Source organism: Esox lucius, chromosome 6 (assembly GCF_011004845.1).
Source record: "Esox lucius isolate fEsoLuc1 chromosome 6, fEsoLuc1.pri, whole genome shotgun sequence".
Lineage (NCBI taxonomy): Eukaryota > Metazoa > Chordata > Actinopteri > Esociformes > Esocidae > Esox > Esox lucius.
The window spans coordinates 12,019,990-12,043,299 of NC_047574.1; the positions used below are offsets into that span (position 1 = coordinate 12,019,990).

Consider the following 23,310-nt stretch of genomic DNA (forward strand, 5'->3'; position numbering starts at 1 on the left):
AGCAAATGAGTGATAGAGGAAAGGGAAAAGAAAGTGAGAGTGAGAGGTGGAGAGGATGGCTGAGGTGTTTAGGCAGGCATGCTGTCAGCCGGTGGGTAATGACAACGCTGAAATATTCCTGTCATGAAAGAGTCTGTGAGAGGAGGAGGAGCTGTGTGAAAAAAAAAAAAAAAAAAAAGTCCACTTGCTTTAAAGTGTCATCTGTCACCCCTCATCTCCCCCGCCCCCAACCCCCCCCCCCCCCCCCTCCACCCCCTCCAGTCCCGTCCACATGTAGTCCTTAAACAACGCTGGCACTAACGACACCAGCAACCAATCAGAGTCCTCCCCGTGGTTCCACAGCCCCAGGGCAGTGCCATCTATTGTGGAAACCCATGCGTCTACCGTTTCTGCTACTCACGGCCATATGTGAGACGTATCGTCGCAATGAAAAATGAATTTGCAATATTACCTTCCTTTTATCCTGTCCTCTGGAATTAAATTGCGACTAATTGATTTTGAAATATGAAAGGGTTTCAGTTTTTTTTTCCCCGTGCGAAACGGCGGTGGGAACGCGACGGCGTGAACAGAGAGAGGGGGAAGCTGTCCGTTCGGGTGGCAGGGTGGGAGAACTGTGGTTAAGATGGGGGAGAACAGGGACACTCGCAGCCCACTACCACTCTGTTAAATGGGAGTGATTGTTAAGGCCCCGTGTCCTATAAATATTCATTAGACAGTTTCCTAATGGTGCCCTGTATGTTTTTTGTCATGCAAGTCACAAAGTGTTTGGAGTTGGAGAGAACATTATTTCCGCATGTACTTCACTGCGTTTCTTTTCAAAGGAAGGTTACACAATAATCAGCATTTTCAGTAAAAGTCACAGTTTTAGCCAGATTTTCCACATATGTCCTTGGGCAGGTTATTAAAAATAAATTCACAAGTGTGATACAGATAAACAGCGAGTACGTATAAAGCAACATATGACAAGAAACTTTTAGCAAGCAGAAAGACAGACTGAACACAACAAAGCAACCGAACGAAAGACCAAACAACAGCGTCTTTACGTGTGTCTAAAGGCAGTTTGTTTCAGGCGTACGAAGCTCTCACTGGGGAATGCCCTCAGACTAAAACCTCTCATGGCAGACCTGGTGGAACTGCTGCCATAGGTTTTCCATTTGATATAATATATCGGGTGCTTTGAAATCCTGAATGCTGATTGGCTGTTAGACTTGGTATGAGAGACTGTACACCATGGGTAAGACATCACATTTATCGGCCATTTACCACACCCCCTTGTGCCTTATTGGTTAAATAACACTGTCTGACCATGTTGGACACAGACCGTGTCGTGTTCCCCCGGATGTGTGTCTGTGTGTGTCACAACACATTCCCAGCACAGGACTTCAGGAGTTCTGATTACACTGATGGGGTCTGCTGGGCTTTCCATTTAACTGACACTGAATGGGTTGTATCCCTGGGCAGCAACGCTGGGCCCTTCTGGTCAAGCAGGATGTTAAACCGTTTGTAAGAATCTAAGCACAGTTCTGACCCAATATGGAAAATAATAAATTCTTTGTAATTGGCCTTGATAAATAGAATAGCATGTTTGAAAGTGGCCACTTTGGCCTGGATGAATTGGATTATTTTCAATGTTGGACAGATTGGAGTAAAGTGTGATGCCAACATATTAAAATGAGATGCTACTTGGAGCTTCATAAGTTACCTTCCTTGTGCTGAACATGCAGGGAGTTATACATAGCATAATATATAGGTTATATTTGTATATAGAGGATAGATAGTATTACATTTGATTCAAACTTTTTCAAGAAATGTTTATAGGGATGCATCATACTAGTTATTTTAGTAGTTATTTTATTTCAGTCTTCATTTTTGGTACAAGACACTGAGAACCACCAAGACAATATGAGGGGGGAAAAGATTCTAATACTATATCGCAATTGTTTATTCACACAAATGAATTGCATGTTCTTACACCATCAGTGATGTTACTTAAATGGTAGTGCTGTTAATTAAAACGTTGTCCGTTGTTCATGGAATATCTTAGTCTTGAGTACTGCATGTTTCTGCGAAACCAAATCCGGTCATACACTGTGCTTTGTGCAGCCGAGGTTGTTTCTAAGTCCCCTTAGACCGCTCTGAGCAGCAGCCAAAAGAGCTCCTCTGTACTCTTGTATGTATTACTTGACCACTGTACATGTTAGACTCCCCCTCAGTTCTCAACAAAACAAGCAATTAAACGAGCCCTCACACACGTCAAACCATTAGCCCAACACACAGTCTTACCCTTCATTCTTGTTTGCAACAGAGAGAAGCGTTCGATATGCCCTGCTTTAGAAAGAGAAAACTGCTAAAAAAGAAAGAGAAATTGGCACACTTTTAGCAAACTGCTAGTTTAGATGGCTTTTTAGTTTTTGTTTCTGAACTTAAAGCCCCAAATGGTTTTTTTCCCCCTCTTCCCTCTCTCTCCTCTCCTTTGCTAAGGAAAAGGTCCCCGTTTGCCATGTAATATATGCATCTCCACTTTGATCTCACAGTGATAATAATTCTTGGGAGTTATTTACTTGGTTTTGAAAACGCTTCAAAGCGGTGTCAAAGTTGTCTCTGCTTTAGGGCTGCTTCTGTATTCTGCTGGCTCTTGGGTGCTGCGGATGACAGGTCCTCTGTTCTAGGTGTAGGCTTTTTCAAGTCATAGCCCTCAGCAAAACATCAAATTACCCAGCGCCGACCACAGCCCCCTCTCTCCAGCTCCCCCCCTTTTCCCCAGCCCCTGTCAATATATGATACCATATATATTAAATACTTAATGCTTTACAAGGTGGATTTTATGCGCAATGAAAAGTGATTGTTTGAGGTAGCCTTAGGGATACTTTACAAGTAAGGAGGGGAAAAACAGCAGAGTGAGCTAGATAGACAGAGAGAGAGAGCATATACCATATCAAGTCTGGCTTTTACAGGACTTGCTGCCTGAAGGCCTTTGTAAATAAATAATGATCAACAGATTGGCTGTGGGTTTTTGAAAAGCATGCCTTTGTCAGTTTGCATGATGGGGAGAATTTTCAAAGCGAGATGCTGCCTTCTTAGCCTGCTGGAGAGGGATTGGGGGAGCACACCCATCCGAAGCTAGTGACTGCTGTGTGAGGCTATGGAATAACTCAACTGTTTGAAATAAACACTGAGAGAGAGACAGAGAGAGAGAGACAGAGAGAGAGAGACAGAGAGTGAGAGACAGAGAGTGAGAGACAGAGAGTGAGAGACAGAGAGTGAGAGAGAGACATACACACACACACACACACACACACACAAACAGAGAGAGAGGCCGCTTCCCATTGCTATGGAAGATACAAAAAAGAGCATTAAAATTCTGGATATACCTAAAACAAAGCCCAAATTCAAGTCTTCAATTCAAAGCACTTCAAACCCAAGAGCTGACATCAGAAAAGAGTTCCTTCAGTCAACTGGAACTGGATCTAACCAATCAAACTGATACCAGCACTGGTTCAAAAGAAAAAATTAAAATAAGGACTACAACACTGGAAAAACGAAATAAAAACACAAAGCAAACTGAACTCCTATCTGGCCCTAAACAGAGAATATGAATTTGCAGAGTATCTCCATTCTGTCAGAGATCTGAAACAGAGACAGATCCTCACCAAGTACAGGCTGAGTGACCACCACTTGACAATAGAAACAGGCCAGAGACCAGGTCAAACAGCCCTATTGATCTGGGTCTCTGCAAAAACAGACTACACAAAACGGAAAGTCGACCTCAACACTAAGATCTGGATGCCTAGAACCTATAGGGGAAGCGCCAGGACCAACCACACCCGCCCACCTCGTCACTTTCAGCCCTTCCAGGGAGGAAACATGGGAAACCTTCACACAGATGATGTATCCACGGCCTTAAAATCCCCCAGGTCCGGGGTCCTGAAGGAGGGCAGAAGCCCCACATCGTCCAATGCCTGCGCAACAGCACCAACGTTCAGCACAGGGACATGTAAACCAGGCCGTCTGTCCATTGGTCAGAGAATGAAGTGTCAGGAGAGACGGAGAGACAGACACACACACAGAGAGACAGACACACACACAGAGAGACAGACACACACACAGAGAGACAGACACAGAAACAGACACACACACAGAAACAGACACACACACAGAAACAGACACACACACAGAAACAGACACACACACAGAAACAGACACAGAAACAGACACAGAAACAGACACACACACAGAAACAGACACACACACAGAAACAGACACAGAAACAGACACAGAAACAGACACACACACAGAAACAGACACACATAGAAGCAGGGAGAGAGGGAGGGAGAGACAGATAGAGGGGGGTGAGAGAACAGGGAGGGGAGGAGGAGGTAAAACCATTTGTCCTCTGATCTGGGATGTATCATTGTGCACAGTGTCGAAACAATTGGCCTTTTCTTTAGACAAGACAAATATGTTGCTATGTACTAATATCACGTGATATCACCACTGATGGACTGGACATTATCTAGCCAATTTAATGTTACATTAATATAACAAAATGGGTATATATAATTTTACAATGGGAATACTATAATATCTGTAGCGTCTTATTTTAACACACTTTAGAACCGATAGCGTGTAGAAGTGAAAGCCCAGCAGGAGGGTGTGGCTACTGAATAATTATCTCATGTGTTAGCGTTAGTCTGGAGCCAGTCTCATTTACCAATCAGCCAATCAGACGTGTCATTGAGCTAACGAGCTGTGCTAGCCACCGCCGGGCTCTGTTTCCTCACTTGACGGAGGGGTTCCTCTGGGAATCGACACCGTTCTCACAGACCCGTCTGGAGGGTCACGAGACGCCTCTCATAAGGCCGCAGTCAGGACGCGTGTTCACCATGTGACCCCAGCGGGCTCTAGCCGGCCGCGTGTCATTTCTGCTACCCTCCAGATCACCTGATTGGTTCTAGGGTATGTCAGGAAGGAGAGAATGAGGGGAGGAAAAGAGGAGGAGAAGGGAGAGGAGAGTTGATAAGAGAGGAGGCCCGCTTGGCTCTTGACAGACAGACAGACAGGCAGTCACACCACTGACAGTTGTGTGAAAGATAGCTGTCTTTGGCCGTGGAGAAGAAGGTGCCTGTTTGCCTGCCTGCCTGCCTGCCTGCCTGCCTGCCTGCCACCACTACTCAGCCCACGTGTGCCCAGATTGAAGTGACAGGGGTTCGTGCAGAGTGAGCTGTGCAACGCACGGCACTGAATAAAATATTCAGCCCGGGTGTAAAATCACTAAACGCTGTCAGAGTTATTAACACCTGCACCACCTGATTTAATCCATCTCCATACAGACAGAGAGAATGGAGGAAGTGACTGTGAGAGAGAGAGAGCTAATTGACACTTTTTTGATGTGATTTATTTTTTTGCAATGGAATGAAAGCCAAATGCGGAGTGAAGGAAGAGCAAGCATCACAGAGTCCTGTCACTGAGTGTCACTGGTGATAGAAAAAAGGAGAGTGATTTAAGGAGATGTGCTGTATGTCAAAAACCAGTGAAGTTTTGTCACAAGTGATTCCAATGTCTCCCTCATAGTGATATTCTACAACGCTGCTTCTTACTCAGTCTCATATGCCCAAGTTATTTCATGATCATTCAGACATCTGACCAGATAATATCTGTATTTTATTGAAAGAAAATAAATAATACTCAAGTTAATTATTCATATTGAGGACATCCATGTTTTTCCTTCTGTGGTTTACAGTAAGGTAGGCCGATATTGAGTGTTAACGCTACACCAGATACACAGTAGCAGCCAGCCAGTGGGCATCATCCGTTTGCCGCTAATTAATCATTTATAAGCATCAGTTGGGAAAGCAAAATGTGATTGGGCAAATTCCTGAAATATTTAAAGTGCAGCAACCCTGTTTGAGCTTTTACTGTTGTTGGCACTGCATTGTGAGCGGGCAGGACAACAGTAAGAGCCAGTAATTGTAAGTCCATTCTCATGCCACTCAGTCAGTGGGTTTGCATTAGACACTGTCCCCTTCTTTCCACCATTGACACCAGTATCCCAGGCTCCCAACAGTATCCCAGGCTCCCAACAGTATCCCAGGCTCCCAACAGTATCCCAGGCTCCCAACAGTATCCCAGGCTCCCAACAGTATCCCAGTATCCCTATAGTATCCCAGTATCCCTATAGTATCCCAGTATCCCTACAGTATCCCAGTATCCCAACAGGATCCCAGTATCCCAACAGTATTCCAGTCTCCCAACAGTATCCCAGTATCTCTACAGTATCCCAGTATTCCAGTCTCCCACCAGTATCCCAGTGTCCAACCAATATCCCACCAGTATCCCTGTAACCAACCAGTATCCCAGTCTCCAAACAGTATTCCAGTCACCCACCAGTATCCCAGTATCCCAACAGTATCCCAGTGTCCAACAAATTTCCCACCAGTATCCCAGTATCCAACCAGTCTCCCACCAGTATTCCATTATCCAACCAGTCTCCCACCAGTATCCAACCAGTCTCCCACCATTATCCAACCAGTATCCCAGTATCCAACCAGCCTCCCACCAGTATCCCTTTAACCAACCAGTATCCCAGTCTCCCATCCTGTTGCTTGATTCGTCTCCTCAGCGGGAATGACCCTCATCGTGTTGTTCTTTTTCTTTTTTTGGTCTCCTCAGCCGACATGACCCTCTACTAATTCCTGGCAATGAGCAGATCGAGAACATGGACATGAACGTGAAGCAGTACGACTCAACGGGAATGTTCCACTGGTGCCCGTCTAAAGAGATTGAGAAAGTCATCCTGGTGAGTAACAGTCTGTGTCCATGGGGTTGTCACGGCCCCAGTAATGTCAGATTCAAAAGTATCCCTGCAAGTAGACGAAATTATAAAGCCGATGTAACGTCTTGAGGAAACCCAACCATTGCTGTAAACAAACAAACACCCAGTGTCACATTTGTTAATTTTCTACACTCTAGAAAACTGTTTGAAGGAGTTCATTCTGCTTATGTTGGGAGTGTTGTAGTCTTGTGATACTAGTATCATAGCAACCCCACTGTAGACTTCAGAGTTGATCCCTGATTATTAACATCCACTGTGGGAGTACAGTACCTCCCATCAACAGATATGGTAGGTTATACCCTAATTACCCAAGATCACTTGCATTTTATTTCAGTCACTACACATTTCCCAATAATGTACCTGTATGATCAAACTATTTTCAGTTATGATGAAACACTTAAGTTGGACATTAGTATTTGCACTGATTGGGCCAATAGGAACGTTTTGTTGAAGTACTAGTAGACTCTAAAGAAACGGTTTCCCTCACATAGCAGTAACACCACATACTAATAATTTATATCCACATTTCTTTCAATGCCTCTGTTGTTCGAAGGTGAGTTGACTGTTTTCTATGTACTGGTTCAGTAAAAACAAAACCAAAAAAAAACTAAAACACCACAAGCATGGCTTTGAAATTGCAGTTTTATCTGGTCGACCATTTAGTGTGTCACCGTTTCGGGTTCACTCTGAGAGGGACACCTTAGTGAATGGGACTGCAGGGCTTCTCATCACTCTCTGTCACTCACTGTTTTCTGAGCGCTGTGTTTGTTTCCTATCCTACTCTCTTTCCCTCTCGCCATCTCTCCATCTTACTTGTAAAAAACTAAAATTGTTCTCATTCTCTCTCACCTCATTATTGTCCCTCGGTCTCCATATCTCTCTCCCCCCCTCTCATTCTTTCTCTGCCTCCCCTTCTCTCCCCTCTCTGTCTCTCGATGCTCAGACTCGGAGCGAGGCTTCCATGACAGTGTTGAGTGGCCATGTGGTGGTCTGTATATTTGGAGATGTCACGTCCGCTCTGGTGGGGCTGCGAAACTTGGTGATGCCTTTGAGAGCCAGTAACTTCCATTATCACGAGCTGAAGCCCATAGTGTTTGTGGGCTCACTGGAATACCTGAGGAGAGAGTGGGAAACTCTGCACAACTTCCCCAAGGTCTCCATACTGCCTGTGAGTACCACACCAAATGCCCACAGGTATGAGTTGGAGGTTATACCACCGATAACAATGTGACTACATAAAATACCAGGCCTTTACGTTACATTAAACTACGACTGTTGCGCTGTAGACCAGTGTACCAAGTCACTGAACTGACCTCAGTCAGTCATAGCACACACAACTGTATCACCCTGCTGACCCAGAACAAGTCACAGTGGTTTGATTTCAGAACAACTTGCTCGCTCTTGATTTATGAGATCTCTTCTCTTTGCCGCCTCCCACTTTCCCGAACGGAAACACTCTAAGGTGAAGGGTCAAATGAATGTAAGCAGTGGCAAAGGAGGGATAGCAGTATTTCTTAGTAATATTCGTTGATATGATGTCTTCTTGTGTTTTTTTATATTCTGTTGTGGTTGTTTTCAGTGTGGTAGTCGCTGTTCTTGCAATTCCACCACCGGTTTCTGAATTCAACGTCCCAATCGATTCACAGCAGTGACAAATCTTGCCTACTCATACAGAGTTAAAATGCACTAGCGCTGCATGTCCTCGGCCAACGCAGATGTGAAACTCTGGCATGGCTGGCCGCTTTAGAGCTTGTTAATGCTGGCTTGACTGAGTCTAAGAGAGCCCCTCAGAAGCCAAGGCTGTTAGCCGTCAGCACCCGCTACCCTTTAGATTAGTCCACATCTCTGCCTCTCCAGTGCCTAGTTAGATGAGCTGAATGTCACCGCCTCACAACCACAATACTTGTTATCTAATCTCCCAAATCTCCCCTCACTTAGTCACTAATTAGTGTTCCTGTCCCGCTTCTCCCTCTTCCCCCTTCTCCTCTTTTCACACCCAAAGGGTACGCCGTTAAGTCGTGCAGATTTAAGGGCTGTCAACATCAACCTCTGTGACATGTGCGTGATACTGTCGGCCAATCAGAACAATATCGACGATGCCTCGCTGCAGGATAAGGAGTGCATTCTGGCGTCACTCAATATCAAGTCTATGCAGTTTGATGACAGCATCGGGCTCTTGCAGGCTAACTCCCAAGGTAGGTTACAAGATCCCTTTACACTGACACAAGATGGTTCTCCCTTGGTTCTGAGGGGGAGAGGAGGAGCGGGAGTGAAAGAGAGAAGTGCAATTGAGACAGAGTAGTGGACAGGAGGACATTTTGATCAAGTGCGTAGTGAGGACGTCTGGTTCTCAGTCTTTCTGTACGAGGTTCCTTTAATCAAGTTTGAATAAACAATGACATGGAAGTGGAAGATGGTGTTTAACCTCCCAAATAATATCCTAAATGATTTGTGTCCACATTATTAGTGGATATGTCACCGATCTGGTGTCTCTTTCGGGCAGACTAAGTGGAACATGTGTTTGATGTGTTCAGACAAGACTCAAGTTCCATCAGGTCTCATCATATTTAACCAGCCAGTTGTAATCACCAGACAGGCTTCTTCATTACAGCACAACGCAGATTTCCACAGTGCATCTACTAGTCAGTTCCTCTAGGATCCGGCAGTGTTCTGGGCTAATATTTATGGATTGTTTCTCAAAAGACTGCGCATTGCTGATGAAAACATTTGTTGACATGTGGCTTGACTGAATAATTTCATGCTGTAAAAGTGCATTGTTTTTTGTTGTTTTTTTTTTAAAATTGCAAGCCCTCTTATTTTTTGCTGGTGAGATGATTGTTTTGTGCTGTAAAAGTGGAGTCATTTGTCAACTTTACAAGCCATCACTTTATATAGCAAAATGCTGGAGGGACTAAATCTTACACAAAGATGGCCCAACCAACGTCTAATGGAAGGTGCCAAACATTTCCACATGATTTAGGAGAATGTCAATGCTCCTCAATGAATCTGAGGTCCCGGCTCCTCATGGGAGCAGTATTCACGGACAGAGAGGCCCGGCCACTATATTCTCACGCTGGTCACTGGATGAAGTCTATTGTTATAAATGAATACATCTTACATCATCTGTACTCATATCACTGAATACACACACACACACACACACAAAGTCCACTGTCATTCTAGTATCCAAAAAGGCCAAGTTGACAAAAATATGACAACCAGTAGTGCTCGTTTTCACCCATGACTGCTTTGCCATGGTTGATTCCGACAGGTGCTCCCCTCAGACGACGACTGACGCGTGTCGACACCTGTGTCAGAGGGGGGAGGGAAGACCGTTGAGTTGATCCCCCATAGTAATGAGAGTGGAGGAGATAGCCAAGCCAAGAGACTTGGTCTACAGGGAGAAGATGGAGGCCTCTGGGACACCAGGTGGGGTTAGGTGGGATGGGGCAGAGCCCAAAATGCCCTGAGAGGGTGAAGCGGAGCATCTGAGGATTCAGTATCAAAGGCAGCAGATAGATCTGTGAGGATGAGAACAGAGAGAGCACCTGAGAAACAGAGGGGAGGTGCCTCTGGGGCATCATGAAACCTGACTGGTTATAGCGCGCTGAAGCTTGAGAAATCTTATCCTGTGGATGAGGGAGACATTTCGAGGTCAGAAGGGACACAGTCAGTGGTCAGAGTTGAGTTGATTGGGGAAGTCTGGAATAAGTGTAGGTCTCCAGAGATGGTCAGGGGATGGGAAGAGGCGACTGGGTCAAGTTGGACAGTTTGACAGGTGGCTGAACATCCCTAGTTGTGGTTTTCATTTGTAGGTAAAGCCAGCAAGAAATGTACACGTTTAGCTGGAATCTACTGTACCTGTGAAAGTGTTCTAGTCTGAAAATGGTTTTGTGAGCAATAATGAACTACATTTCTAGCTACCGTGTTGAATTATGTCTATTAACTAAAATGAGTGGGGCGAATACATTACAGTCCAGACAGCACAAGCAGTGAATGAGTAGCCTATGATCTTTCAATCATGTTTGACCACAATACAGAAAATAACAAAAAAACATTTATTTTTATTATTTATTTTTTTCTACAGAGAAAGTATCAATGTTTCCTTATACCGTGCCAGCACTCAGAGAGTGGCAAAAGAGGTTACTGCGTAGGCATGTTCTGTGTGGGTGGGACCAGTCCGGTCAGCAGGCTGAGTGAATGAGTCTCGGATGTCATTAACCTTCTTTTGACACAGTTGTCCATAGAGAGTGAAGACGGAGGTGGAAAACAAAAAAGAGGATGGAAGGTGGCAGTTTCCTAGCAATAGAAGAAGAAACTTGCAATATGGAGTAATACAAAGTGTCTTTAGCAGCAGTTGAAGAGGAAGAGAAGGTGGCAAGGAGGGAGTGATCATATGGTGGGTCATTTTGAAGTTTAGTTTTTCCTCTGTTTTCACTCGGATGCCTGAAGCCCTTTTCTGTGAGCCTGCTGTGAGTCACTCAACCACAAGGCAGGAGGGGAGGGCCGAGCTGGCAGTGGGGTTAGGGGTCAGTGAGTGTCATAGGATGTGGAGAGGAAGGAGAGCAGGGTCGAGGAGGCAGAATGGAGACTGGGGAGAAAGACTTAGCAGAAGGGAGAGATGTTATGATACATGAGGTGAGACGATGAGTAGTGGGAGAGAGAAGAAAGATCGCCATGGTGCGTTGTGATCTGAGTAGGAGCTGAGTGGGTAGGGTTGGAGGAGAGGAAAGAAAGAGAGTGACAAAAAGAGACAAAGTGTGGTCAGACACCTGGAGGGTGTTGGACTGAGATTAGTAGACAAACAGCTCCTAGTAAAGATAAGGGCATTGCCTTCCTTGTGAGTCCGACAGGACTAGGAAAGGTTGAAAGAAAGCATTAAAGAATGGAAAGAAAGAGGTGGAAAGAACTACTTGTCAAGTTGTCAAGCTCATTGAGGAACTTTCCAAGGGCACACGGTGAATGATAGATGACAACAATGCTAAGCCTGAGTGAAAAGGTGACATTGACAGCATGTCATTCAAAAGAGAAGATAGACAGTTGAGGAGGGGGAAGAGAGGGACTCGCCTCTTTGGAGAAATGAGCAGCCCTGTGCCAACACGGCGACGTTGACCAGACACTCTTGGACCATGGGAAAGCAGTCGGATGACAAGAGAGCAGCTGGAGTAGCAGTGTTTTCCCCGGTAATCCATGTCTCCGTCAGGACCAAAATGTAAATCGGCTTGAAGGGCCGCATAGGCTGAGATGAACTTGGCCTTGTTGACAGCAGGTCTACAGTTTCACCTGGAGTGTAGGCATTTGAAATGGTTTGTGCATAGTAACTGAGAACGGTTGAGCTGCAGGGTGGGAAGCGTCTGTAAAAGTGCCGGGTATAGAAGTGAAGATGGATTGATAACACACACAGCTCAACATATCTGAAAAAGCTAGGAAAGCTAAGAACCTGCCTCTATGAATCACGTAACAGAGTAATGTGGAGCCTTGCACTCTTTCTTTCCTTCCTTCCTTGAACAACGCTACACAACACGGGAGACATTAGTACTAAAACTAATTGCTGACTTTTTAGCAGAGCTGACGAACACACCTGCCTGCACTAACTGCAAATTACCTAGGAGAATAGGAAATATTCAACCTGTAATACACCCACTGATTACCCAAACCGTGGCCATAATTGGACAGCCCTTGATCCTAGTTGACCTGTCAACAATTCGATGCCAGTTATAAGCAGTCGGCAGTGAACAAATCAGGTAGGTTGCTGAGATTACAGACAACACGTATTAGATGGCATTAGCTTGAAAATGACGTTAGTACAACAAGGGACTGACACAAAACATGCTTCGAGGGGTGGAGCAGGATCCCTCTATAGACACAGTAAAAGCACACACAGGCACAGATTTGGAAATGGATGGCATGAAGCAACACTTTGTTTTGCAAGAAAACCCATTCCTCTCATGTTTGTAAGTAACAAAAGTGTAGAAGTCTGCACGCTGAATGTGAATCCAGTCCTCAGATAACCTTTGCGACTGATAGTCAGTGACCTGTGTAGAACTCTTAACTCCTGGTAGCTGGCAGCCCAACTGTTTCTGACAGATGATCTTTTCTTCTGGTGAAACTCATTTCCAGACGAGTTCGCTGTACCCATTGTTAGAGACAACTAGTTATGTGTACTGTACGCTTGTTAGCTGTGATGGAGGCAATATCCACAAACTAGTTGTCACTCTACAGTTGGAAGTGTGTTGTTGTGTTCTCTCCTACTACAGACTGTCAAACCCTATTCACAGTTGTAGTAATTGGCATAAGATGTGGGATGATTATTCAGTTCAGTTCTAGTTTGTGATGAATGCTAAACTGTTGGTGTGCCCTCTGTAACAGAGGGTGGGGAGAGATCGTCTGTAAAGTAGCTCCACACACACACACACACACGTACTCGCCAGTGTGTGGAATTTCGCTTTTAAAACTTTGTGACCTGAAAATACATTCCCGTCATGCATTGTTTTGTCGCGGCTCTGCTGTAGAACTAAATATATGAGGTGGCATTTTGCTTTAGTCAGCACTAAATGATGGATGTCACAACACAAGCCATGCATTATGCATCTAGCATTACTGATTTAAGGTGTTTACTTGTCACTTTGAGGAAATGCAAAAATGTGAAGTCATGTGAATTCATACCCCTGTCACTCGCCCCTTGTATTTCATGGTCGGGAATCGCACCGCTGTTTTTCTGATAAAAGGTTTTCAGGATCCACTTAGACAATTTTATGGTAACAAAATGAAGCACATATAAAATTTATGGAAGCCAGGCAAGTTGATGGAAGGATGTGAATGCTAAATATGTCTTTCCGATGACCCCTAAAAGCACAATATCCATATGGACATTTTAGGAAGTAGTTCGGAATGATACGAAAAGCCCATCTCCGTCTGTCATCACAGCAGCTCATTCTGAGCTGCGTCGTTTTACTAAGTGATAGTCATCTTTGACTGACTGAGAAGTCATACAGTAATCTCCATCTCTAAACCTGAGATTTATTGGGCGGCTAGATCGAATCCCAGAGGTGTCAAGGTAACAAAAGTCTGGTGTTCTGTCCCAGAGCAAGACAGTTAACCACATTTGCTTCCAGGTCATTGCTGAAAATAAAAATGAGCTCTTGGCCATACAGTACTTGCCTAGAAAAATAATAGTCAGGCATCTGCATACCTCATGTTGGTTATGTATTACAATGTGCTGTAAAATCCTATGGTCCTGGCCCTGTAGTGTTGTTTTTATGTGTTAATGAATAATAATAATCGCAGGGTTGTCTCTCTCTAGTGATGTTTCGTGTGTTGTTCAGTAATAATACTGTATGTCGCAGTGTTGTGTGACGTTGTTTGGTGTGCACTGCGTTGCGCTAGGTTTCAATGGTTTGTGTCCATCTGCTCTGTGATTGCGATAGGTTTCACGCCTCCTGGAATGGACCGGTCATCTCCAGACAGCAGTCCAGTACATGGTTTGGTACGCCAGGCCTCCGTCACCACCGGCTCCAACATCCCCATCATAACTGAACTAGGTAAAACACACGCACAGCAACTGACCGTCAACTGACCATTCACAACTGACTGATCCCAGCAGGCAGAACAGGTCCAAAGGATGTCATAATGATGTCACTTCAACCACTTTTTTGTCATAGTGATGTCATCTAAACCTGTTACGCCTGTTGGGGAAAATACTGTGGCACCCTGAATTTATCCTTCAACCATGTTGGCTAGACATTCTACTGCATTCTGGCTAGAATGTTGTTGGGGAATGTTTGCGGTCAGTGTTGATTGTAGCTGACTTTTCATTTTCTTTGGCTGCAAGAACTCATTCTAGCGGTATGTTGATAATACAAATGAACGATTAGCAAGATTTGTATGGCTGCACATACAAAACTGAGCTTTTGTTGTCATTTTAAATGTCACCTCGTTGTGCCAGCTCTAGCTGGATCGTCGAGCAGGCCCAAACAGCCACTTGTTCTGTGTACCATGTTGTCCATTAACAGCCCAGTGGAGAGAGAGAGAGAAAGAGAGGGAGGGAGTAAAAGAGACTAAAAAGAGTGAGAGAGGAAGCAAAAAAAGTGCCACGCTAGCAAAATGGCCCATTTAATGATAAGAATGGTGTTGGCTATATTCCCCAGTATTCCCTGTGGTCCATGGGACTCATGAAAGTTTTACATCTCTGAGGGCTTCTAAAGTACCACAGAACAGGGCCACTGGAGCCACTATCTCCCCCCTGACTAAAGCACTAAAGACCAGTCGGACTGAAGCACCAGAGACTGGCCACTCTGACTCTACCTCTCCCCTCTGACCCAATTAAGGCAGAGGGGAGAGTGAGGCACGAAATGGTTAAAAACACAGACAGACAGGCAGGGACAGACAGGGTCAGAGACACAGACAAGGATAGACACACAGACAGGGACAGAGACACAGACAGGGACACAGACAGGCACAGAGACGGACAGGGACAGAGACACGGACAGGCACAGAGACACGGACAGGCACAGAGACACGGACAGGCACAGAGACACAGACAGGGACACAGACAGGCACAGGGACACAGACAGGGACAGAGATACAGACAGGGACACAGACAGGCACAGAGATACAGACAGGGACACAGACAGGCACAGGGACACAGATAGGGACAGAGACACAGACAGGGACAGAGATACAGACAGGGACAGAGACACAGACAGGGACAGAGATACAGACAGGGACAGAGACACAGACAGGCACAGAGACACAGACAGGGACAGAGACAAAGACTGGCACAGAGACACAGACAGGGACAGAGACACAGACAGGCACAGAGATACAGACAGGGACAGGAAGCTGCATCCATATTTACTCAGCTCCCTCTTTTCACACTCTTGAGAACTACGTAATCAACGAAACATGTGTAGCTGGTTTTTTTTCTTGCTTCTCTTGCTTTATTTGGTTGGATTTCAGTTAGTTCCGCAGGTGCACTGGATGTACAACAATTTCAGCTATGTTTGAATCCGAATCATTTTGTCTTTGTTGGATTTAGAATAATTTCCCCACTTCTGTCAGGCCCTTGTTATTATGTAGTACTAACAACACTACGATTGTCCTTCTCCTCCCTAAAGAACAGAAAGAATGAAGACAGGCTATATCAGTGTCTGTGGAACTATATGCTGTAATTGTAGTGTCAACGTTGCCAGTTTATAGCGCCATAGACAAGAGGAAAGTAAAATGGAAATGTTAAGGAGCCGGCTGCATTTCAATTTGTTGGAGTCACGTGAAGTCGGTTCATGTATACAATATTGTGTCTGTATATGTAAACCGATCGTGTCTTTAAATCTGTTCAAGTTCAGGCGGAATGGTTCATTCGGATCCGGGCTGTATCCTTTAATCTCTGGTGCTGTAGTTGCATGTCGTGGTCAACCCTGGCTACCTCCATAGAGTAGCTTCAGTCAGTGTCTAATCCTGTGGTTGACATGATGACTGCTCTATTTCTCTTCTGGCTGCTTCAATAACAACCCTATCTCTCCCCTCTCTGCTGTCCACACCGTCTTACCATCGTTAGCTAAACCTGGCAAAATACTGCCTTTGGTTTCATTCAGTCAGGAAAAAAACAGTGGAATCAACATACAAATGATAACAGAGCTGGGTAAGCCAGGCTTTTGTCCTCCACTCGCTGCCATACGATTTCATGTTCTTCAGTCTTTGCAACTCTCTCAATCTATTCTCTGTCTTTCTCTCTATTCTCTCCTTTTTTCCTTCTCTCTCCTCTCCTCCTTTGTCGCTCACTTCTTCATCAGCTTGTCTTGATGTATCTGGCTACAGCCAAGACCCTCTCTGGCTGCTCCCATGGCTTCACTTTGAACACATTTTTATTTGTTATTCATTTTGTTTGGTTTTTTATTTAGTGTCTTGTTTTGGCCTTTTTTTTTTTAAAGATTTTTTCCTGTGATGTTTTTTTTTTTGCATTTTGTTTTTCTCAGAGCATCACTACGGCACTTTAATCATTGCTCGGTCTGTCCTTGTGGCTGTTTTCATAGCACACAACCCGTCCCACCAGTCCCTCTCGCTCTCTTTGGCCCGGGTCTGTTTGCTGCGTCAGCCTGTCTGTTTGACTGACATGTCTGTTCCTCAGCCACACAGAGGAAGACTGGGAAGAAATCAAAAAAAGAAATCTTAACTAGAAACTACAGATCAAACCTTCCCTTTAAGCTGTTTATTTTTATATTTTAGTTTTATTCCTTTTTCTTTTTTCCCCAAGTTGCTGAGGAGTCAAAGAAAGTCTTGTGTTGTGTGAAGCATTTTTCAAATAGAGAGTTGGATCTCAGCCCCTTGTCCACTAGTAAGCAAATCCTCACATCTGAGGCTGAAGACAGATTATTCCACTAGGGAGTCTTCTTTACAAATGCTCTTAAATATTTTTTATTTTGTTTTGTCATTTTACTTTGAGTAACAGTTTCTGTAGAATATAGTTAATATATATATATATATATATATATATATATATATATATATATATATATATATATATATATATATATATATATATATATGTATACAGTATATATACACACACACCCACCTTTAACCCTTTATGATTTAAACATCTTAATCCTTAGTACATTTGGAATGTCGTATTACTTATGTCTGTAAATGGCGGCAGCAGCTATGCGAATTTACCACAGAGCTCATTATTATTAATGTTGTTTTAAATAATCATTTGAGTTTCAGGAAAAGGTAAATACCTCAATATCTCAATAGGTGACAATGTGACCACACATTTTCTTATCTGAGATATGGTTTAAGTTCCACAATGCATGGTACCTTATGTGCATGAACTTCTCACCTCAACATGCACAATATAGTCTTATATATATAAAACTCCAATCTGGTGGTCTGAGGTGTGTTTCATACATCTCAATTTAATCCATGTCTTAAATGCAATACCAACTGCATTGTTCATGTAGTGGATGCAGTGTATCTACCGTGAATGCCAAACCCATAATGCTTTGGTTCAAACACCACCATCTATTCTACACATAAATACCTGAGACCTGGGAAAAGATGTCCCATTGAGGCAAAAGGACAATGCGTAAAAGGACCCAGCAGTGTCTTCCTCTTACCTGATGAATAATTGTGTTTGTGTTGTGGCCTAAGACTGGCTGTTAACAACAAACACCAAAACACTCTAAAATCATATGACACTGCACAGTTTACCTCTGGTTATCTACAATTCTGGTCCTCAGGTATGTATGTGTGTGTGTGTGTGTATGGCGTGCTGTGAAGTGCACGACCGTCTTGTTTCTCTTTGTGACTGTGTCGTGGGTCTCCCCTCTTTTAGTGAACGACTCCAACGTTCAGTTCCTGGACCAAGATGACGACGACGACCCGGACACCGAGCTGTACCTGACACAGCCCTTTGCCTGTGGCACGGCCTTCGCGGTCAGCGTACTGGACTCACTCATGAGTGCAGTGAGTAGACACTACCAAGTATACACTCCTCGGTTTACACAGTTCTAACTATGCACTTGATTTCTAGGGTTTTGTTAAACCTTTGTTTAGTCCAAAGCCATACTAGATCTGTCTCTTAGAAAGGTAGAATCATATTACAGAACATATGACCACGACACTTATTTTCCTAGTATTTTATTTAGGTTCATTTATTGACCTATAAAGTTGCAGTATAACTGTTACGTAGTTTCGCAGCATACAGCAGTCAAGTGCTTGACATATGATTGGCTGTGTACAGAGCTAGCCCAGCATTTGCTAGCCACAGGACAGTGTACAGGGTTAAATGAAAGACGTGCATATGAAAAGTGTATATGCAGTGTAAACTCAACAGTGTATGCTTGGTGGTGTCTACTCACCTGCACCCATGTCTGTTGTCTCCAATGATGGCTGTTCAACTGAAGATGTTTTCTGATTAAAAGAAATGTAGCAAAGATGAATTTCAACACGCTGCTGATCTAAGGCCGTCTTTGGAAGCGCACACACACACACACGCACAGAGTAAAGTAGACTTAATGGAAATGGTTGCCTGAGATAAGATGCAGCCAGCACCGCAGCGTCACGGAGTAGGCAGAAGTTGGTAAATGAAATGCCACATTGATCAGACAGTGCTGCCAGCTCAGCTGACATCAAAAGGAGAGTTGTTGCCAACACTCCTCATATGAAGTGTCACAGAACAAACTTTCAAGGAGCTTATTAGATCTTTTAACAAGGTAAGTGCTGAGGTTCCCTCTAATGTCCCACATGACATGCAAGGTGGGCCTTTAAGGTCCAAAAAAAACCCAAAGATCTTCCAACAAATTTGGGCCCTGTTCCAGAACTTAAGACAAGAAGGGAATAGAAATACTGTATTTTTGTCGCACTTGTGCCTTGGGTCCGACCATCGCTGCCCGTCTTTGGTGCTGTGATGCCTTAATTCTAGCCTGTCACACTGTGAGCAAGGTTAGAGAGGGGGGGGGGGGGGTGTACCATCCCCCAACACACACACACACACTGGCTGTGGTCAGAGGTGAGTGTGGATAATGGGCAGTGCTCATCCTTCATGGTTCTCTCTGTCAGAAGCCTGGAGAGAAGAGCTGCCACTCACTCAAGGCCAAGGAAGGAGTGTGTGTTCGTGTGTGCGTCCTGGCAGATTTGTTATAGAGCAAGCAGATCCTGATGGGGTGTAGGGAGAAGATCCTATAAGACCTAAAACCAACTGAAATCCCTGGTCCAGTAGAAAGGCTGGCACATTGTACTCCAGAGTTTAAGAATGATTAAAGATTTAAAACTCTGAATTAAATAATTCTGCCATCTTCAGGTTCAAGAGTGGACATTAGTTTTGATTCCTTTCTTCTACTATCCACTTACACTTTGGCTTTAATAAAATATTATGTTTTATTTATAATGTTTTATTTAAAAAACAAACAAAAAAAACATCATATTTGAAACATACAAAACTAGTCTAATGCTAACCCTAGCCCAAACCATGACTGGACAATGTATGTCAAATGGAAAAGAAAAGCCTTTTCTGCACTGCCTCCACCCCCCCACCCCCCTGACCTCCATATCCCCTGGGCTCCACCCCTCTGCCTCCACACCCCCCCCCCCCCGCACCTCTGGTCTCCACACCCCCTGGTCTCCACCCCCCCGGTCTCCACACCCCCCTGGTCTCCACACCCCCTGGTCTCCACACCCCCTGGTCTCCACACCCCCTGGTCTCCACCCCCTCTGGTCTCCACCCACCCCCCCTGGTCTCCACCCCCTCTGGTCTCCACCCACCCCCCCTGGTCTCCACCCCCTCTGGTCTCCACCCACCCCCCCTGGTCTCCACCCCCTCTGGTCTCCACCCCCCCCCTGGTCTCCACCCCCTCTGGTCTCCACCCCCCCCCCCCCCCGGTCTCCACACCCCCCCTGGTCTCCACACCCCCCCTGGTCTCCACCCCCCCTGGTCTCCACACCCCCCCTGGTCTCCACACCCCCCCTGGTCTCCACACCCCCCCTGGTCTCCACACCCCCCTGGTCTCCACACCTGTGCATCACATCAGCTCCCTGTCTCCACACATCACCGTCTTGTTACCTCTCTAACCAGACCTCCCTGTCACCTCACATCCCGGTCTCCTTGCCTCCCGGTCTCCTCAACTCCCCTCTCTCTGTCTCCTCAGCTCTCTAACTCAACATTCCTCTCCCCGTCCCTCTCTCTGTCTCTAACCCTTCATCAAACCCCCTGTCCTCTCCATCCTCCTCTCTCCCGATCCTCTCTACCATCCCTGTTTCTCCCAACTCCTCCCTCCCCATCCTCTCACTACCCTTCTCCTTATTGCTCTCCTTTTCCACTCCTATCTAGTCATATTTCCTCCTTACCCCTCCTCTGTTAGCCACATATACTCTGTCATTGTGGCTCTAATGATGTCCTGGTACTTAGGGACTTCGCGTCCTCTTATCTCCACAGACATACTTCAACGATAATATCCTCACCCTGATCCGGACACTGGTGACTGGGGGAGCCACCCCGGAGCTGGAGGCTCTTCTGGCAGAGGAGAACGCCTTGCGCGGGGGCTACAGCACGCCTCAGACACTGGCCAACCGAGACAGGTGTCGTGTGGCCCAGCTGGCCCTGTACGACGGGCCCTTTGCAGACTTGGGGGTAAGTGGATGTTTAAACGGAGCTGACACGTTTTGGCACTCCCCAACAGCACCCTTCCCGTCTGCTTGGCTCCTCGCGGCGCTTAACGTGAAGTGAAGAACACAGAGCACGCGAGGGGGAGCTTTGAGGAGGATGAAAGGAAGGTTCCGGAATTGGTGTTTGTGTGCGTGCTCGTGCTGATGCGTACTTTCCCCCCTAAATGTAGTAGTGTGTTGTTTTAATATGTAATGTGATGTGTTTTCCAGTTGTCAATAGCACCCTGGATTCTGAAATATCGACTGACAGGATGTTATTTTGTGTCATTTTTAGCATTATTGTTAAAATGTACCCAAAATACTCAGACTGTATCCTGGGAACTTTTACATTTGCTAAGACTTGTATCATGTTGTTACAAATAATTGTGCTTTATGATCAGACACATCCTGATGTTGTTTTTTTTTGTCATTTGTGAATTTTCAGGATGGCGGTTGCTATGGAGATTTGTTCTGTAAAGCATTGAAAACGTACAATATGTTGTGCTTCGGAATCTACAGATTAAGAGATGCTCATCTGGCCACGCCTAGCCAATGTACCAAACGGTGAGGCCATTTGTGGACACCACTGTGATCTTTAACATGTCCCATCCACCTCAATTGAGGTGTTACAACACCATTAGAACTTGCATATATATACATACATACACCGATCAGCCATAACATTATGACCACTGACCGGTGAAGTGAATAAAATTGATAATCTCGTAATCATGGCACCTGTCAATGTGTGGGACATATTCGGCAGCAAGTGAATATTATGTCCTCAAAGTTGATGTGTTAGAAGCAGGAAAAATGGGCAAGCGTATGGATCTGAGCCACTTTGACAAGGGTGTTCCCGGTCTGCAGTGGTCGGTATTTATCCAAAATGGTCCAAGGAAGGAACAGCGGTGAACCAGCGATAGGGTCATGGGCAGCCATGGCTCACTGATGCCCGTGTGGTCCGATCCAACAGACGAGTTGATGTAGCTCAAATTGCTGAAAAAGTTAATGCTGGTACTGAAAGGTGTCAGAACACACAGTGCATTGCAGCTTGTTGTGTATGGGGCTGCAAAGCCGCAGACCAGTCAGGGTGCCCATGCTTACAATGGGCACGTGAGCATCAGAACTGGACCACGGAGCAATGGAAGAATGTAGCCTGGTTTAATGAATCACGTTTCCTTTCACATCACGTGGTTGGCCGGGTGCGTGTGCGTCGCTTACCTGGAGAACACATGGCACCAGAATGCACTATGGGAAGGAGGCAAAATGTCGGAGGCAGTATGATGCTTTGGGCAATGTTCTGCTGGGAAACCTTGGGTTATTTTTTTATTTATAATTTAAGTTATATTAAATAATAAGAATATTATAAATCTACCAGGATAATGATATTATGGTAAGAAATCCCATCATTCTACCAACTCTACTCCCTAAACAGAGAGATATCATTGATGCTCATATTTAAGAAGATTACTTCTTAATTTTGAAGACAACAGATCAATTGCAATGCCTTAGTGTTCTTTTAAATGTCCTCATGTATTCTCCTTCAGTGCTTCTCAAACATGACTAAATAGAGAAGTTAAGAGTCCAAATTGAGCTCAAATGCATCCTGTGTCCTTTGATCATTTTTGAGATGTCTCTAGAACTTGATTGGACTCCACCTGTGATATTTCAATCAATTGCACATGATATAGAAAGGCACACAACTGTCTATGGTCCCAGACTTCAGAGAACTTGTCAGAGAAAAACCGAGACATGAAGTCAATTTTCATAGACCACAGGGTAGTAGCCATTAATATAATTCTGTATATATATAGATCTGGGGAAGTTTAAACAAATTTTTTTTTGCATCGACTGTTCCCAGGAGCACAGTGGGCTCTATTATTGTGAAATGAAATACGTTTTCAACCCTTAAGACTCTTCCTGATACTAGCTGTCCGGCCAAACTATGTAACCGGCCGAGAAGGGCCTTGTTCACGATGGTGACTAAGAACCCAACGGCTAATCTAACAGAGCTTGCGAGTTTCACTGCAGAGATGGGAGAACCTGCAGGAAGGACAACAATCTCTGCAGCACTCCATCAAACAGGCCATTATAGAAGTGGCTAGACAGAAGTCACACCTGAGTAAGACATACGACATGACGCCTTGTCAATGGCACTTAAAGGACTCTGAGACTATGAGGACAAACCTCTGTGGTCTGACAAGACCAATATCTAACATTTAGGCCTGAATGCCGAGTACTGCATCTGGCAAGATAAAGGTAATCTCCTCATAAATACCATCCTTCCGGTGAGGCATGGTGGTGGAAGCATCATGCTATAGGGATGCTGCTCAACAACA

At 44.9% G+C, this 23,310-nt stretch overlaps 1 protein-coding gene across 25 annotated transcripts in view; it reads left to right on the forward strand.

Annotated features, from left to right (window-relative positions):
• kcnma1a (potassium large conductance calcium-activated channel, subfamily M, alpha member 1a) overlaps nucleotides 1-23,310 on the forward strand; it is a 189,418-nt gene that overhangs the window by 156,766 nt on the left and 9,342 nt on the right. For 16 of the 25 annotated variants that reach the window (XM_029120530.2, XM_029120540.2, XM_029120542.2 and 13 more), the window contains 7 exons: nucleotides 6,670-6,796; nucleotides 7,776-8,000; nucleotides 8,835-9,027; nucleotides 14,260-14,373; nucleotides 18,165-18,295; nucleotides 20,763-20,957; nucleotides 21,417-21,535. In XM_029120530.2, coding sequence (XP_028976363.1) covers nucleotides 6,670-6,796; nucleotides 7,776-8,000; nucleotides 8,835-9,027; nucleotides 14,260-14,373; nucleotides 18,165-18,295; nucleotides 20,763-20,957; nucleotides 21,417-21,535 — 1,104 coding nt within the window. Of the gene's footprint in view, nucleotides 1-6,669; nucleotides 6,797-7,775; nucleotides 8,001-8,294; nucleotides 8,313-8,834; nucleotides 9,028-14,259; nucleotides 14,374-16,388; nucleotides 16,473-18,164; nucleotides 18,296-20,762; nucleotides 20,958-21,416; nucleotides 21,536-23,310 lie in introns of all 25 variants that reach the window. The other 9 variants (XM_029120550.2, XM_029120535.2, XM_029120536.2 and 6 more) reach the window with 2 other exon arrangements.